The sequence below is a fragment of the Hippopotamus amphibius genome, chromosome 2, assembly GCF_030028045.1.
Source record: "Hippopotamus amphibius kiboko isolate mHipAmp2 chromosome 2, mHipAmp2.hap2, whole genome shotgun sequence".
Lineage (NCBI taxonomy): Eukaryota > Metazoa > Chordata > Mammalia > Artiodactyla > Hippopotamidae > Hippopotamus > Hippopotamus amphibius.
This window is the reverse complement of record NC_080187.1, coordinates 28,196,759-28,214,438: the sequence shown is the minus strand read 5'-3', so window position 1 is coordinate 28,214,438 and position 17,680 is coordinate 28,196,759. Positions and strand designations below refer to the sequence as shown.

General features: G+C 34.3%; 1 protein-coding gene across 3 annotated transcripts in view; it reads left to right on the top strand.

The window, feature by feature from the left end:
- FSD1L (fibronectin type III and SPRY domain containing 1 like) overlaps nucleotides 1–17,680 on the top strand; it is a 70,258-nt gene that overhangs the window by 31,925 nt on the left and 20,653 nt on the right. The window contains exons 5-9 of one of the 3 annotated variants that reach the window (XM_057721406.1): nucleotides 5,148–5,226; nucleotides 9,732–9,941; nucleotides 11,130–11,228; nucleotides 15,247–15,376; nucleotides 16,086–16,118. In XM_057721406.1, the coding sequence (XP_057577389.1) occupies nucleotides 5,148–5,226; nucleotides 9,732–9,941; nucleotides 11,130–11,228; nucleotides 15,247–15,376; nucleotides 16,086–16,118 (551 nt within the window). Of the gene's footprint in view, nucleotides 1–5,104; nucleotides 5,227–9,731; nucleotides 9,942–11,129; nucleotides 11,229–15,246; nucleotides 15,377–16,085; nucleotides 16,119–17,680 lie in introns of all 3 variants that reach the window. The other 2 variants (XM_057721404.1, XM_057721405.1) reach the window with 2 other exon arrangements.

Here is a 17,680-nt window from a genome sequence, read left to right as displayed (position 1 = left end):
AGGCACAGCTCTTCAAAGCACCATTCTGAGTCCTAGATTAAATTATTCACCAGATGATTCACAAAATTATTCATGTATTGTGTGAAAACCAGTGTTGCTATTGTTAATCTTGGCTGAAGATTTCAGCTCTTGTGTTCTTCTCGTGCCCTTTTTATTTGACTAGAGGCAAGATTCACATGGCAGTTATAGCATTCTTAGCACAAATATTAATTTTTATATTTTTTGCATATTTTATTTTAAAAGTTAATTTTATTGGCGTATAGTTGATTTACAATGTTGTGTTAGTTTCTGCTGTACAACGAAGTAAATCAGTTACACGTATACATATATCCACTCTTTCTTAGGTTCTGTTCCCGTATAGGTCATTACAGAGTATTGAGTACAGTTTCTTGTGCTATGTAGTATTTTTTTGTGTATTTTACATCAGGGAGTGTTTAAAGATGTGGATCATTCTTATGAATCCTGCATGTAGATAGAAAGGAGATTGTGAAAATTTGAAGGTGAGAAGTATTGGCTGTACGAGGAATGGTTGCTAGGTAGGTCAGTTTTTTGAATAAGGTTTATTTGGGCTATATCTGCTGGCATTTGCTATAAGTACTCCATCTTCCACTCTGGCTAGATTATTCTTCTATTTAGCCACCTACCACTAAATCCTGCTCTGGTCCCTGATTTTCTGGATTAGAAGTCACTTCCTAATCAGGCTTTGGGCTGTCTAAAGACTTTGAGAGAAACCTTGCAAAATCTTCTCTCATTCCCATCCTAGGAATCTATATGGTTCTGTGCTTCCTAGATTCCTGTCCTTATCCCTGACCTCTTTCTCTTTGTCCAGATTTCTTTGTCAGAATTTAATTTTATGATCAGTTTTCATGGCCGAATGCATTCTTCACTGAGGCTGGACTTCTTTGCCTCTTCTCTTAAACCAACCTCTTGGCTTGATTTCATCAATATCCAGAATATCCATGTGATCTCAGGAGTCAGGATTCCTTTTTTTCTGCCAGGGCAAACTGCATTTTGTTGTTGCTATTGTTTTTCAAAGTATACCTTTTTTTTTTGTATGCCTACAAGATATTTACTTCCTGTCTAAGGAACATTTCTGGGTCTTCGCTTAATTTTTTTTTAACTTTCTTTTAGCCTCGTAATGTCCAGAATTCTTTGGTGTAATTTTTATATACTTTTCCAGGAAGCAGGCTTCTAGAATTTCATCATTGGCATTTATAGTACAAAAATAATTCAAACATATAGTCATAATAAGATAATTATTTTCACTAAGGGAAGAAAGGATTATTTTGTTATATGAGAGCAGAAGTGGTATTTAAGGAGGAGTGTGAAATATACTTGAGCAGGGAATCAAAAAATAAAAAAGTATCTGTGTGAACTCAGTGTTTATCATTTGCTGTGACAGACATTATGCAGAAGGAACAGCCGGAGTGACAGGAAAACTTAAAGAATTAATGAGAAGATAATACATAGTAGTTCTCTTTACAAATCACTGGTATATGCTTCCAAGTGCTTAGCCATGTTGGAAGATGATTAGTTGAGGTATATTGTGGCAGTTACTAGTTCTTGAAAGAAAGGGTCATGAAAGGGAGAGTCAAATTAATTAGGTAGTTAGTTTGAGGAAATTAAAAAATGTTCATTTTTATGTTTTGCAGTTATTTTCTCTAAAACTAGGAGGAAGAGGTCCTTGTGTTCAGCTTGTACTATTAGAAATGAACCAAGAAAGGCAAGGTGAATTAAAATATTCCTAACCATGTACATGCTGTAATGTAGAGAATTATCTATGGATTTTAGATGGTTAGTTTGGGCTTTGAGGCACAATTGTCTAAATATTGGATTGGCCAGAAAGGTCATTCGGGTTTTTCCCGAATGACCTTTTTGGCCAATCCCATATATTTAGTTTAAAAATGAAAAGTTCAGCCTTTTGGAAATTTATAGCATTGTTGTACATCTAGCTTGATTTATGGAGACTGAAATTTTCATTGTCTAGAAAATAAAGGTCATTATTCTTGTTTTTAGGGTTTGATAGGCCTTTCTAATGTATTTTGGGGGGATATTCTTTTTCTTCGAGGCCACAGTGATTTTTTCCCCCAGATTTATCTTGAAGAGTGCACATGCTATGCTTTTATTTGTTGTTTTTTTTTTTTTGAGGTTTTTTTAAGTTGAAGTATAGTTGATTTACAATGTTGTGTTAATTTCTGCTGTACAGCAAAGTGATTCAATTATACATAGATATATGCATTTTAAAATATTCTTTTCCATTATGGTTTATCACAGGAGAGGCCATAATGCTTAAATCAAGTTTTACAGATAAAATTTCAGGTTTAAATTCCTTAAAATACTTTCAGATATTTTTCTCAACAGTTCTCAACAAACTTTATTTTTTTATTATTTTTTGAAAATTCATTTTATTTATTGGGTGCATTGGGTCTTTGTTGCTGCACACGGGCTTTCTTTAGTTGCAGAGAGTGGGGGCTACTCTTCATTGTGGTGCACAGGTTCCTCATTGGTGGCTTCTCTTGTTGTGGAGCATGGGCTCTAGGTGCGTGGGCTTCAGTAGTTGCAGCACATGGGCTCAGTAGTTGTGGCTCATGGGCTCTGGAGCGCAGGCTCAATAGTTGTGGCACACGGGCTTAGCTGCTCCATGGCATGTGGGATCTTCCCAGAGCAGGGCTCAAACCCTTGTCCCCTGCATTGGCAGGCGGATTCTTAACCACTGCGCCACCTAGGAAGTCCTCAACAACTTTTAAATCATCAGGTTTAGAAGCAACCAAGTAAGTTCAAACCTGTTAATTGATTCAGTGGGCATTTACCAAGTACCCATCTGAATATAACTCTTTAAGAAGTCTTTAAATCAAAAGATACTTGGGGCTGTAAAGAACAACATGTACAAGACTTAGCCTTTGTTCCTAACTTCTTATTGATATAATCTGAAATTTTATTGAGAACCAAGAGCTTAAAGTAATAATGTATGAAATCTTAGCATTATACTTGGCATTCAGTTAAGTGTGAGTTCCCTTCTCCATAAATTGTTTTTCAGTATAGCACTTCCTTCTTTTTTTTTAAATTCAAGTTTATAGTTGATTTACAATGTTGTATTAATTTCTGCCATACAGCAAAGTGATTCAGTTATACATATATATATTCTTTTTTATATTCTTTTCTATTATGGTTTGTCACCGGATGTTGGATATAGTTCCTGTTCTATACAGTAGGACCTTGTTCTTTTATCCATTCTATATATAATAGTGTGCATCTGCTAACCCCAAATTCTCACTCCATTCCTCCCAACCCCCCGTTCCCCTTGGCAACCACAGGTCTGTTTGCTATGTCTGTGTCTGTTTCTGTTTTGTAGATAAGTTCATTTGTGTCATATTTTAGATTCCACATATCATATGGTATTTTTTTTTCTGACTTTACTTAGTATGATAATCTCTAGTTCCATCCGTGCTGCTGCAGATGGCATTATTTTGATCTTTTTTATGACTGAATAGTATTCCATTGTATGTATGTACCACATCATCTTTATCCATTCCTCTGTCAGTGGACATTTAGGTTGTTTCCATGACTTGGCTATTGTGAATAGTGCTGCTATGAACATAGGGGTGCACATATCTTTTTGAATTATAGTTTTGTCCAGATATGTGCCCAGGAGTGAGATTGCTGAATCATACAGCAACTCTATTTTTAGTGTTTTGAGGAACCTCTATGTTTTCCGTAATGGCTGCACCAATTTACATTCCCACCAATAATATAGGAGAGTTCCCTTTTCTCTACATCCTCTCCAGCATGTAGTGTTTGTAGACTTTTTTTAAAGATGGCTATTCTGACCAGTGTTTCGATTTGCATTTCTCTAATAATTAGTTATGATGAGCATCTTTTCATATCATTCTTCTTGATAAATACTGATAGATCATTTGTTGTTCAGTCTTTGTTACTACTAAAGTGATTACTTTCTTAGTTTTAAGATGAAATAAAATAACTGAATACAGCAACAGTTTGATATTTTTCATCCTCAAATAACTGAATACAGCCATACTTTTTTTTTTTTTGCAGCAACACTTTTGATACCTTTCATACCACTGATCTTTAGGGTGGTTTGGTAGATCTGAATGACTAGGCCTGGTATTCTCTTTGTTCCTGCAGCTCTATTTACTTTCTCTCCCAAATTCTGTACTAGGAGGACAACATTCTTGAATAGCATTTTTGTGTCATTCTTTGACCAAAGATAATAGAGGGAGTTACTTTGTGATACATGTGGAAATCTATGGTAATATAAAAAATTGAAATTTGAGATAAAATAACAAGTTAATGGGAAATGAGAATTTCTTTTCATCTCTAGTTTTAATTGACAGAACAGTTTCCTTCTGCTTTGGGTAAAATGAGGTCTTGTATGGCATCTTTTTTTTTGTTTTGTATACCACATTCATATGAAATATATTTATTGAGTTCCTGTTATTTCCATGGCATATGGTTTCTCAGGGCTGTTTCTTCTTGACTCCTTCCATTCAGCAGATGTTGATACATCAAAGTGACTTACTAGGGTGGTATTCAGAATTGTGATTTCACTTCTCTCCTTTCTCATCCGTGGCCTAACTTTAGTAGCTACCAAGCTGTACAGTATTTGGTCGTGTACCTCTACTTTTGTTTAAGGACACATGGAATATCTGTGACAACTAGGCAGAATATTTGAATCAGGGTATATCTACAGTTCATTATTTGGCATATGAAAAGGAGTGAGGCTGGCATCAGGAAGTCAGATTGAGTGTACAGAGGTTCAGATGAATTTTGGGTCTGTTAAAGATGATTTATCTTGGTTATTTGTCTCGAGTTATTTGTATTTTTATGCAATTTTATTAAACTGGCTGGAGGAAAGTTCTTTAAAGTTTATCTTAAATGTCTTTAAATTTAAAAAGATTTTACAGTTCTTTATTAAATTAATTTTCAAGAGATTTAAAAGCAAATTTCTGTTTATTTTTGTTACCTTTATTAATAACTTCTGAAATCACTAGAGTGAAATAAATTCTGTCTGTTCATTTTATAAATTAAATATATAATTCCCATTCTTTTATTTTTAAAAGAATGTTTATGTTTGTGTTTGCTGTAGAGTAACAATGGCTTCAGCTTTTCGCCTTTCTTTGAAACCAAAGGTCAGTGACAGCATGACTCATTTAATGGTGGATTTTTCTCAGGAAAGACAGATATTGCAAACTTTGAAGTTTTTGCCAGGTAAGTTAGTGCATATATTACATATAAAGTTATATATAAAACCTTTTTTTTCCTTCAAGATTTTTCTGTGATGAACATTAGAATGTAAATATTAAGGAAGTATAGTGTGATTTTTTTTTTCTTCATTCAGCTAAGGAATAATGTAATTTGCTAATCTTTATTTTTAGAGAATTACTTTACTGATAGTAAAAATTCCATTTTAAGAATCCCAGTAAGGGATACCTTTTATTGCTAGTTTGGCGGAGAGGAGTAGTATGCTGTGGTAGTGAGCACTGAGTGGTGGGGCCAGACTTCCTAGATTTGAGTCCTGGCTGACACTTATTTGCTGTGTAGCCTTAACAAGTTATTTAACTCTACCTCGTTTTCTTCATCTTTAAAATGTGATGTTTTCCTTCTAGGGTTTTTATAAGGATTAAATGAATTGAGACCTCTAAAGCACTTGAAATAGTACCTGGCACATAGTTAACATCCAGTGAATGATAACTGTTGTTACCATTACTGTGATTGCTGCTGGTTCAGATGGAATTTTATTTCCAGTAATAATGTGTTAACATTGGTTTATTAAAGTAGTAGTATGAGGATATTCCAGCAGTCAAAACCATTTGAAATTGAGTCCAAGTTATTGTCCACATGTGTGAAAGAACAAATTAAGGACCTTTTGGTTATTATTTTCTTTTTACTAGCATCAGGTAATGTTGTTAAGTTGATAGCTAAAACAGTTTGGACTTGGTGAGTTGGGGGATCAGGAAATCGCTTGAAAGTGAAGTGTTTTACTTACACGCTTATAGTTTTTGGAGATTAGCTGTTTTTGAATAGATAATGTTGATCATATGAAACCATTCTTTTCTTCTCTGAAAATTTGATCCAGGACTTTAGAATATGATTGGAAAGACAAGGTTAGTAGTCATGAAACTATAATGGAACTAGTAATGGTAGCATAAGTGAAGTATTAGCTTGTGTGGTGTAGATCAGAAGTTCTAGAGTAGTTTTAGAGAATGAAAAGATGAGGGAAGGAACCATAGTTGTAGAGGAAGAAAGTATACATGCTTGTCAGTGGATACCTATCTATAAATTGGCCTTCTGGAATTCCTAACCATTATATTTTAATTCACACTACTTCTAAATTCCGAAGGAGTGTCAGGAGTGGCGGATTGTGAATATACACATGAGCAGTAGTATTTTGACTTAAAAAAAAAAAACTACTAAAAAAGCAATCTTCTCACCATTACTTTCCTTCTCTTGGATTTTCAGTGATGGCTTAACAAATCAAGGCCATGTCTGCTGTACAGTCAAGTAGATTGCATGCACAGTTAGGATTTCCTCTTTTGCAAACTGTTAAGACAGTCTGAAGGAATGAGGTATAATAAAAAGCAAGAAATCCTTTTGTGGAGGAGTTTCATCCTGAAGGAAGGTATAATAAGTTGTTAAAATTTATGAAAGGTGAATTCTTATCACTAATTTTTTGTATTCTGCTGTAGCATAAAAATTTCCCATAAGGTGCAATCAGATTAATTTACAAATGAATACCTTCATCCCTTAATAATTCCTTCTATAAACACCACAGAAATCAAACTCTACACTGCATTACATGTAGTAATGCGCTGTGGACCTATCTGAGTCTGAAAGTTGGAAGTGATGATGATGGATGATAATAATTACAGTCATTTTCTTCTGTGCTAAGCCAGTATTGATATATTGAAACTTACAGTTTATATCCTCCTTTCTGAGCTTCTGTAGCCAACAAGAGAAACGTTTGTGGCAATGTGGATGTCAGTTGTCCTTTTACATTCACATGCAGAGAAAAACCTTAGTAAAATTCTTACACCCATGTTCACACAATTTAACTCCTGCTTTATGGAAGTTGCTGTGAATTGCTTTTCATTCTCATTTCTAAAGAGAGTTCTGCTTTTCCTCATATTTTTATATTACAAGTTTACTACCTTTCATCTTCCCCTGAACTTTTACCCTACATTTGTTGAAACTCTTGTCTTACTTCTGTTTAGAATATTGGGTGAACTTCCTACATATTAGATCCAAGTCACTCTTAATTTGACATACCACTCTTTTTTAATTTAATTTTTATTTTATATTGAGTATAGTTGATTTACAAAGTTATGTTAGTTTCAGGTGTACAGCAAAGTGATTCAGTTATACATACACATATCTATTTTTTTCAGATTCTTTTCCCATGTAGGTTATTGCAGAATATTTGACATACCTCTCTTAAATTATCTAAATTTTCTTCTTCCTTCCTAAGTTTGCTTTCTTTTGGAGTCATTATTCACAAGAAAGAAGAATCTTCTTGCCAGTACATTTTTACTGGAATGGTAGCTGTTTTTGAGAGATAGATAGCTTAATTTGTAAGCTTGGACCCACTTACAAATTAAGTGATTCTCTATTTATACAAGCGTCTTGGGACATTCAGTACAAGTTTTAACTCAGCAGAATTATAGCATTACTACATGCCATAGGCCTTTCCATTTATTTCTTCACATGTAAGCAGTGCACACCATGTTAGATTTATGAATGCCTGTAATTTCTTCCCATAGCAATGAATAGTAGTCTGTATTGCTTATGTTCTAGTAATAGAGACTAACATCTGTAATGTATTATGGGGACAAAACCCCTAGAGACAGATGAAGGAAATTAATCATAATGAGAAATAATAAATACTTCTTTGTCTGTTGTATTACTAATAAGGTATATCAGATTCCAAGTACTTATTGTACAATTACACACATGCAGTAGTTCAACTTGGAAGACTATAGCTAATGGAGATCAATTGTCTCACCTCTATCCTTCCCCTCCTTACTTACTAGTTAGGCTTGAAGATTTAAAATGTGTATCAAATTCCTTTTCATCTTGGTCTTGATTATTGTATCTAAGATATTTGGTTTACTTTGTTATTTGTTAGGTCTCACATTGCTTTGAATTTTAATGCATCAATTCTTTTGTTGTTATTGTTATGGTTTATAAAAAAATTAATACTTTGTTTTTTAGAACAGGTTTAGGTTTATGGAAGATTGAACAGGTAACACAGAGAGTTACCATATACCTCTTCTCCTCCCCCACACAGTTTCCGTTGTTATTAGTGTCTTGCATTAGGGTAGTACTTTTGTAGTAATTGATAAATTATTATTAGCGCAAGTCCATAGTTTACATTAGGGTTCGCTCTGTTATACAGTTCTGTGGGTTTTGATAAATGTATAATGTCATGTATCCATCACTACATTATCATACAGGATAGTTTCACTGCCCTAAAATTCTCCTGTACTCTGCCTGTTTATCCCTTGTATCCTACAGCCTTGCTATAAGCTTGTTAGTTGGAGGAATTTTTCTGCTGATTCTTTGGAATTTTCTACATAGACAGTCATCATCAGCAAACGAAGACAGTTTTATTTCTTCTTTCCTAATTTGTATATCTTTTACTTCTTTTCCTTGTCTTATAGCGTTTAGCCAGAACTTCCTGTACAGTGTTGAATAGGAGTGGAGATAGGGAACTTCATTGCCTTAGGGGGAAAAGTATCTAGTTTCTCAACATTGATGTTAACTCTAGGGTTTTTTGTAGATGTTCTCTATCAAGGAAAGTTCCCTAGTTTACTGAGAGTTTTTGTCATGAATGAATGTTGAATTTTGTGAAGTATTTTTTTCTCTATCATTGATATGATCATATAATTTTTCTTCTGATTATCTGATTCTTCTACTGATGTGATAGTTTACATTAATTATTTAGAATGTTGAACCAACCTTACATACTTGGAGTAAATCTTTTAAAACTTCTTTTAGCAACAAAATGTTTAACTACAATACTTGCACAGTTTCACACATTTCAGACACATCTGGATAACTGGAGGACCATGTTCTCCAGCTAGCCTGCTATTTAAGTGGAACATCTGTTAATGTGGAGGAGCTATGGAAAACCTCTTTTATGGAAAAGAAAGTGATTAATGTTCATACATGTTAATTGTAACTCATTTACGTTAGTTTGTTTCAATGAATCAGAGAACTCTTTGGAGAAACATTTTAAAATTCTTAAATATTTTGTGGGGTTGTGGAGTTCATTTTTGTTCATTGTTGAGAAATTAAAATTATTTTATAAACAAGATTTAAAAAATACATTGAAAATATCTTGAATTATTTTAATTACTGGATTCAAAGCAAGTTATTTTGTCAGTAGTGCTTTAATTTATCTTCTCCAGCTGTTTGAAATACATTAAAAGTATGTGTTGAGAAGTAACAAATAATTCTTTATTCTTAGCATGTTTGAATTGCTTTTCACCAACTGGAGTTTTAACACACTTTGAATAAGTCTATGAAAAACTTTGAAATAGGAATTTTAAGACAGAGCTATGAAAAATTGTTGTTTTGCATTTGTAAGGTATCCATTCTCTTAGCGTGATTCAACTGAACAGTTCAAAAGCAACATGAAAACGCATAATTTGAATGACAAACATAAATATTGGATTAGTACTGTAGTGATAAATCAGCTTTTTTTTTTCCTTCAGTCCCCAAAGCTCCAGAGATAGATCCAGTAGAGTGTTTGGTGGCTGACAACTCTGTAACAGTAACTTGGAGAATGCCAGAAGAAGATAATAAGATTGATCATTTTATACTGGAATATAGGAAAACAAATTTTGATGGACTTCCACGTGTAAAGGATGAGCGATGCTGGGAGATAATTGATAATGTTAAGGGTACTGAATATACACTTTCAGGTAAGACAGCTGCATTTCATGAATCTCATTCTTAGAAGACAGATGTAATTGCGAAAAATATTTTGAATTACATTAAAGATGAAGTTATTAAGTTTCTTTAGCCAAGCTGACTTTTTGTATATTTATTATAGAAATGAATTTCTCTTAAAATATCAAGAAAACCTTCATTTTAATTACTTCTGGATATTTGCAGTCTGGTCAAACAATGTATGTAAAACAAACCTGAAGAGATGTTCTGAAAGCTATATTTCAGAGTAACATTTAATTTTTACCTTGGTTTTCTAACAGTAAGAAAAGATGTCAGTTTTCTAGATGTGTACACTAGATGTATACACTACCCCATGTTTCAGTGATACTGTAAATACTCGCTTGTCCCCTTTTATGGTTACCTTCACTGTAAAACTTAAAGTTGAGCTGTGATTTGGTATTAGAAATTTGTGTGTTGGCCTTTTGATAGTCTTTAAAAACATTATCTCCATATATAGGGGACTTCAGGTATTTGAAATGGCTGAATGTTGCCAGAGTTGTTGTGTTTGTTTTATGTGAGCAGTAAGTGACATTAGTAACGTTACCATTACTGAGCACTTACTGTTTGTCAGGAGCTGGGCTGAAGTGTGTTACACAGTACATCTCATTTAATCAGCACATTACATCTCATTTAGTCTTTACAGTTATGAGGTGGTTTTTTTCTTTTCTATTTACAGATACAAAACTGTGGCTCCATCATGTTGCTGATGGTCCCATAGCTAGTAATCTAGACCTGACTGACTTCAGAGTTTTGCTATTAATCCTTATGCTTCACTTTCTCTTTAAATTCATTTTTCACATATGAAACGTCTCATAAATATAAAAATTCTTGAGTGTCTACTTTCCAGAAATTGAATATATTATATTAAGTCATAGCCTCTTTCCATGAATGAAACCTTACTTATAATGAGGCCTGAGAGTATCTTTTTATTGCTAGGTTTAAAAAGCCCAGTGATAAACTATATAATTTATTTTGAAGAAAATAATAGATAAATTATGATTCCTCTTATTTCAGGCATTATCACCCTTTTAATATAAATTTCTACTCTTCCTGAGTAAAAGATAGTTCCAGGGAGGGGAAAAATGTCTGTTTGAAGGTTTATACTCATACTTTTGAAGTAGATTCCTTTCATATCTGAAAGCCATTTTTCATTTTTTCAGGCCTAAAGTTTGATTCAAAGTATATGAATTTCAGAGTGAAAGCTTGTAATAAGGCTGTGGCTGGAGAGTATTCTGATCCAGTGACCCTAGAGACCAAAGGTAAGATCAATAGTGTTTGCTCAGCACGAAGCAGAACTTAACATCTGAAGTTATTCCTGACTTCGTGCCAGGAAACATTTCATGTATAGTTGCTTTCCTTCCCCACCTTCATCGCCCCACTACAACGGAATTCTCAACAGGAGGAATTTTAAGATGGGAAAATTGGGACTACAGTAGTGGTTTTCATTAGTTTTTCTTTTACCATGGTATTCAGATGGGTAAAATAGACTGCTGATGGTGTTATATTCTCTCGTGGGTACGTACTTTACAGATTTCAGTCTAGTAGAAATATATTCACATCACTGAGGTTTGCCCAGAGTTTTCCCGGAGAATGGATTATGACTCAGTAATGGGGACGCACGTATTCAGTGTAGTTCAGGTTCTTTTTGTTTTCTTAAATCTTATTGTAGAAATTAACATTTATATAGTTTATTAATATTTAAAAATCTCTCTCACAAGTCTTCATTTGATCATTGAAACCATCTTGAAAGATCAGTAGAATAGATATTATTGATATCCATTTTGCAGGTGAAGAAAGTGAAGTTCAAGTATGTTCCTAGAACTAGCTTGGAAAGGTGTGAATAAGAATCTGTTTACAAGCTCTGTGCCCACCCTTATTGTGGGCCTGGAACGAAAGCGCGTCTAGTGTCTGAGAACAGTTTGGATTTATTGTAGAATAACATATTTAAACACAGAAGATTTTTCAGATATTTACCAATTTGAAGGCCATAATGCTAGAGATCTTTCCAGTTGTGGGATAATAATTGACTGGGTTTACTTCCAGAATCAGATTCTACACATTGTTGTAAGATAGTTGGGGCCTTAGAGTGTTCCATTGACCTCTAGTTCATAAAGCATTTGAATAGGGTTTGAATGTTAGAAGTTTGATATGATTTGGAGGCTGATATAAAAATATCATATTAAAGTAAAACAAGATATGAGGTTTATAAGTTATTGACAAGACAAACTCATAAGAATATGTTTGCATCAGAAAGATTAAAAAAAAGCAAAACTAAGTCAAAGTAATTTGGATTAGCAAATGTTTTTATTTGATAACTACAGATAGATAACTTAGCCAAGAAATGCAATTACTTAGAATTACTTGTTGACAAACTGGGATGATACTGTGGTTTCTTTAGAGATTTTTACCATTTCAAAAATAGTTATATTTACAGGCAGATAATCTTTCCTACATAATTTGAACTGTTCTTAGCCCTTGTCAGGTAAAATTGCATTATTATTAATATCCTCCATAAAGAATATTATATCTTTTTTATTTCTTTTGTTGCTTCTCATTTACCTTTTATATTTAGTGACCAGACTTGGGCCTAAATGTGGTGAATTGTACATTTCCATGCAAATTCCAGATTCAGGAAAATGAATAGCTGGCTTATAGTTTCCTTGGAGCTGGCTGTCTGCTCCTGCTAGCAATGTCTAGATCTTACTAGTCAGATTCTTGGTCTTAGGGTTTGTAGGGAAAGACTAAGTTGATTTTAGTCCTTTTGAGCAGTTCTCAGTGTCCGGTAAACCCCCTTGGGTTGGGATAAACTGATACTCAACCCCGAGGCCCACTGAACCTTCTGGGACAGTTCTGGGAGACTCAGAATAAAATTCTCTCTTAAAAAGGTATGAGTCAGAGGTTTTCTAAGGTTATGCCATACCACTGGAGTGGCTACTAATGACAGCAGGAGCTCCACTGAAAAGCCAGATTTTTTAAAATGCCATGTTAAACAGTTGTTTACCAATTTTTTGACTTGTTGCAGCCCTTTCTGACCAATTAGTAGAAATAAGTATATGAGCAAAGAACTAGAGGGAAAAGGAGAGGGATGGAGGTTAAATAGTTGAGGCCTACCAAATTTTCATATCCTGCTGCTTGTACTTGGTGTGAAAAATAGTGAACATTATTAATATCTGTCTCTCCAATGTATGTGACTCTATTTCTTCTGTCAAAAGTGGTGAATAATATTTCTTATGACCAGAGCTTTTAAAGTGTGTTATCCCTTACTTCCTTGTAAAGGTAAATGATGTGATATTAACCATCAATTATACTTTATAGCCACAAACATTAGTATCTATAATTTTACAGTGCCTAGATAGCAGCCACAAACAGAAACTAAACACATGAAATATCTGTGCTCTAATTGTTTTGGTACTCTATTTTCACTCTTTTAAAGATATGGAAACTAAAATCTGGCTGTATTACTGGGCATATATGAGAGATAGGACTAAAATTTGAGACTTCACTTTTGAGGCCAGTCTTTTTTTTTTTTTTTTTATACTGCATAGTATTATCCCTGTTACCTTAGAGATCCTCTGTGATTTAGTTGAGGCCTCATAAAGGTATAATGTCCAAAAAAGAAGAGGTAAAAGATTGCACCCCTGGGATTGAAACCCATGCCTTTCTGTTTGGGTGCTGTGGTGTTTGATGAGTCTGGTCTCAAGTGGCTTGAGGGTTATGCCTAACTCTGCTCTCTCTCCATCATCAAGCATAGGGGATAGCTTTAGGATTTTTTTATTTCCTTAGGATTTTAACAAGTGACTGAGAGTTGATGGCACCTTAGAATTATATCCACTTTTTCTTTCTCCCGAAGATGCAGATGCCCTCACATGTATTAACTGATAACTAATACAGAGATTAACCCTGTTTTCTTAAGGCAATTTCATTCTTGGTGATACAGGGTCTCAGTTTTACTTAATCCAAACTTTTTAGTAACCTGCCTGTTGAGGAATACTGTTCCTATTTTTACTGAAAAGCTATATTATTTCTTCCGTTCATTTCTGTTGACATGCAGATTTTGAAAGCTGTTAATTTTTTTACGTATAGTATGACATTTTCTAGAAGTGGTTATGGTCAGTAGATTTGTGTTTAGAATTACAGTGAACATTGGGACAGATGCGTAGGTGAAATTAAAGTGCTCTTTACAAAACAATAGAGTATAGAAGGATTCTTGATTCACTAGGTAAGCGTTAGGTTCTCTATATGAATATTTTGTTGTTTGATGATGTATATTTCATAGACACACTGAAACCTTAGCTAAATCACTTATTACCTTTAAGTGAAATAGGATGTTGTAAAGGAATATTTCATCAATGAGTACTTATCAGAAATTTCAACTTTTGGAGGGAAATATAACTAACAGGCAGGTTTATTGTTAACTATGTAGTAGGTGATACCTTGCTTAAGACATAGATTCTAGGAATTGCATATTAAATAGGGGGAACTGTGCATCACTCAGCTGTGAATCATGCATTTCAGTGATTAACCCTCAGTATCCAAAGGGAGAAGGTAATACTGTGTTACACGGATCTCCTAAATTAGCAGTTCTGAGAAAGTCTTGTGAATATTATAGATAGTTCCCTGGATAACAAATAATTTGAAAAGCGTAGTTTTGTTTTGTATTTTTTTTAATTTGTTTTCATTTAAGTAGCCCTCCTTCCCCTCTGTTCTTTGCCATGTAAATCATCTTTAGCTCTATCAGCTGGGTTAATTCCCTTCTGCCGTCCTGGCCTGTTTCTCCATGCTTGCCTTATTTTGAAACTACTAAGAATTTAAATATGAAATTATTAAGTGTTAGAGTATAAGAGAAAATGTGTGTGTGCCAGGCTCTATAATTTTTTTACACCACATCACTTTCTCCTCGTCCTTAATTCTACCAGCTCCTCTTCCTATTTAGTCATAACAGTAAACTGATGCTCTAATAATAGGAGATTGAGGCTGTTGTGTGTTTATGGAGATTTCATCAGAAAGAATGTCAGAAAGACCAGTGGCCATGCAAGTACATTGTATTTGGTTGGAGTATAGGATAGATATATAGAGGAGAATAATAGGATATAGAGTAGGAATTAGTAGATTATGGCTTTATCGTTGTAGACTTTAAATCTTAGGATTAGGAATTGGAACTTTATTCTCCATATACAGTTTTAAATTCATTGAGTGGGAAAATAATGTGATGATGGTTGTGCTTCAGAAACTAGGGATATGCTACATTTAAAAAAATTGAAATATTGTTTTGGTTAGCACTTAACTTCAGTTTGGATAACTCATCCTCCCATTTGAACCTGAGAGTTGAAGATACCTGTGTAGAGTGGGATCCTACTGGAGGAAAAGGTCAAGAAAGTAAAATTAAAGGAAAAGAGAACAAGGGAAGGTAAGCTAATTTATTAAATCTATTTTCTGCATAAAATGCTTGTACATTGATTCTTACTTGGTAATAACTTAAAATGAAATTATTATTAGTAACACCAAAGTGAAGAGTATAATATTGCTTGTCAGTACTTGAATTTGTCATTAACATTTTTCATTACTTTTTCTTAATTTCTTTCCTAATCCTCTTCTTTCTTATATCTTTATTTCAATATTCCATTTCTTTAAAGTTATATCTACAGCAGTTTAAACTGCTTAGAGAGAAATTCCTAGCATAGTTCCTAAATTTTAGACTTACAGATCACCTGTCTTACCTGAAGGTCTGCACTGAATGACAGCTTTTACCGGGTACAACCCCTGATCAGCAGCCTTATGAACCAAAGAGGCAGGATTGGGACCTTTTGTTATTGTCAGCAGCCTTATGAACCAAAGAGGCAGGATTGGGACCTTTTGTTATTGTCAGCAGCCTTATGAACCAAAGAGGCAAGATTGGGACCTTTTGTTATTGTCAGACTTATTTAGATAGTCTCAAAGTATGGGGGCCTCTTTTAACACAGATAGTTTTGCTCAAACTGAAATAAGGTACAATCACTGTAAGTTAAACAGTGAATCAAAAGAAATTCCTCAGCAGGCTTTTGATCTAATTTTATTGTAAGCTGTTAAATTTAAGTTGTAAAAGAGTCTCTTAACAGTTGCCTGTTTTTATCTGACAGTGTCCATGTTACTTCACTGAAGAAACATACAAGGTGATGATCTATGTCTGTCTAGTTCTAGGACTTAGTATATCTAGCTTGGCTGAATAACTTAAATTTTTCTTTAACCAATAAGCAGAAGCCATTGCAGCAGCCTTCATAAGCTAAAATATTGCTCTTGTGTAGACTGTCTGTATTGGTAGCTTTTGTTTTGAATTTATAGCATTATAGTGTGCTGCATATTATTTGGATTATATTGTATATGGTAACAAAACAATAAGCTCTGCTTTAAAGTCTTTCTTGAATTATTTTCCTTTATCTGATTTTTTTTCTGCATTTACTTATACCTGGCATCTTTCTTGTTGTGCTGTATTCAATACATCTAACACTACAGCTTTGCTTTTATGTATATTTGACATGAGGCAGGTTTGAAGTGTTCTGTGTTTTATAATAATCATGCATTTTCAGAAGCATCAAGGATGAAAAATGAAGGTCATTACTGAAATTATCAAAACAGTGCCAGAAAGATGGATCACTTCAAATTGCACAAGTAATTATGTGCTAATTTGAAGATAACCCATATCTTTCCCAGAAACCAGAATGTGTTCTCTTTTCAAAATTATTTCCTCTTTTTTCTAGTTTATTTGCTTATTATTGGTGAAAGTGATTTCATAGTGTGTTATAAATTGTAAAGTGCTGCTGGATTTAATAGGGTCAGTGAAGTTTCATTTGGTCATTTGGAGATTTGTAGATTACTTATATGTATAATTTAATCATGTTATTTCTCTTTCCCTCTTCCCTCCTTTTAAGAGTATTTTATATGTAGGCTGCTTCTGGAATGTTATATACAATTTATTCTTTCCATAAACATTTGTTCACTGTGGTATTTGAGCTAGATGTTTTGGGGTTTATAGGGGTAAACACTGTCCCTGCTCTCAAGGAATTTGCCCTAACTTACGTAGATGAGATACATCTCTCTATATAAATAACAATAATACAAGATAGAGATTATGTGTAATAGTGTGTGTGAATTGGGGAGTTTAGAGGAAGAAAGATTTCCTGAGCTGCCACACGTTGAAGGGGTCAGTTAGGACAAGGAGCCAAACTGAAAGTAACAATCAGGACTTTATTCACTTACTGTGATAGTATAAGCAAGAGGCCACCAAGGCAAGGGTGCCAGCTCCCCCAGTGTTCCATTTTTCACAACACAGTGGCTCAGGGTGAGGGTTGGGTAAATCAGAGCAGGTGGCAGATGGTGAGTATCTGAGGATCATCTCATCTCACGGCCCAGGAAGGCCCAAACAAAAGACTCCTCCTGTTGTTTTATGGACCTGAGGACAAGGAAACGGGAGAGGGAGAAAGGTTAGGAGTGGAAAAGTATTGTTACAGAGTGGGGAAAAGTGTCTTCAGACTGCTCCCTGACCCTGCCACCTTTAAGAAGGTCTCTGAAGAGGCAACTGGAAAGGGTCTCAGCTTAGGGCCCCCTCCTGTAAGGGGGCCTCTGAATACAGGTGCCTAATCTAGGAATGCAGACATGCAAATGAGCATGGGGTTACAGGGGGGATTGCAACTCCCTGCAAAAACTGCAGTGAACTAGCTGTGTACCAAGTCTGGTA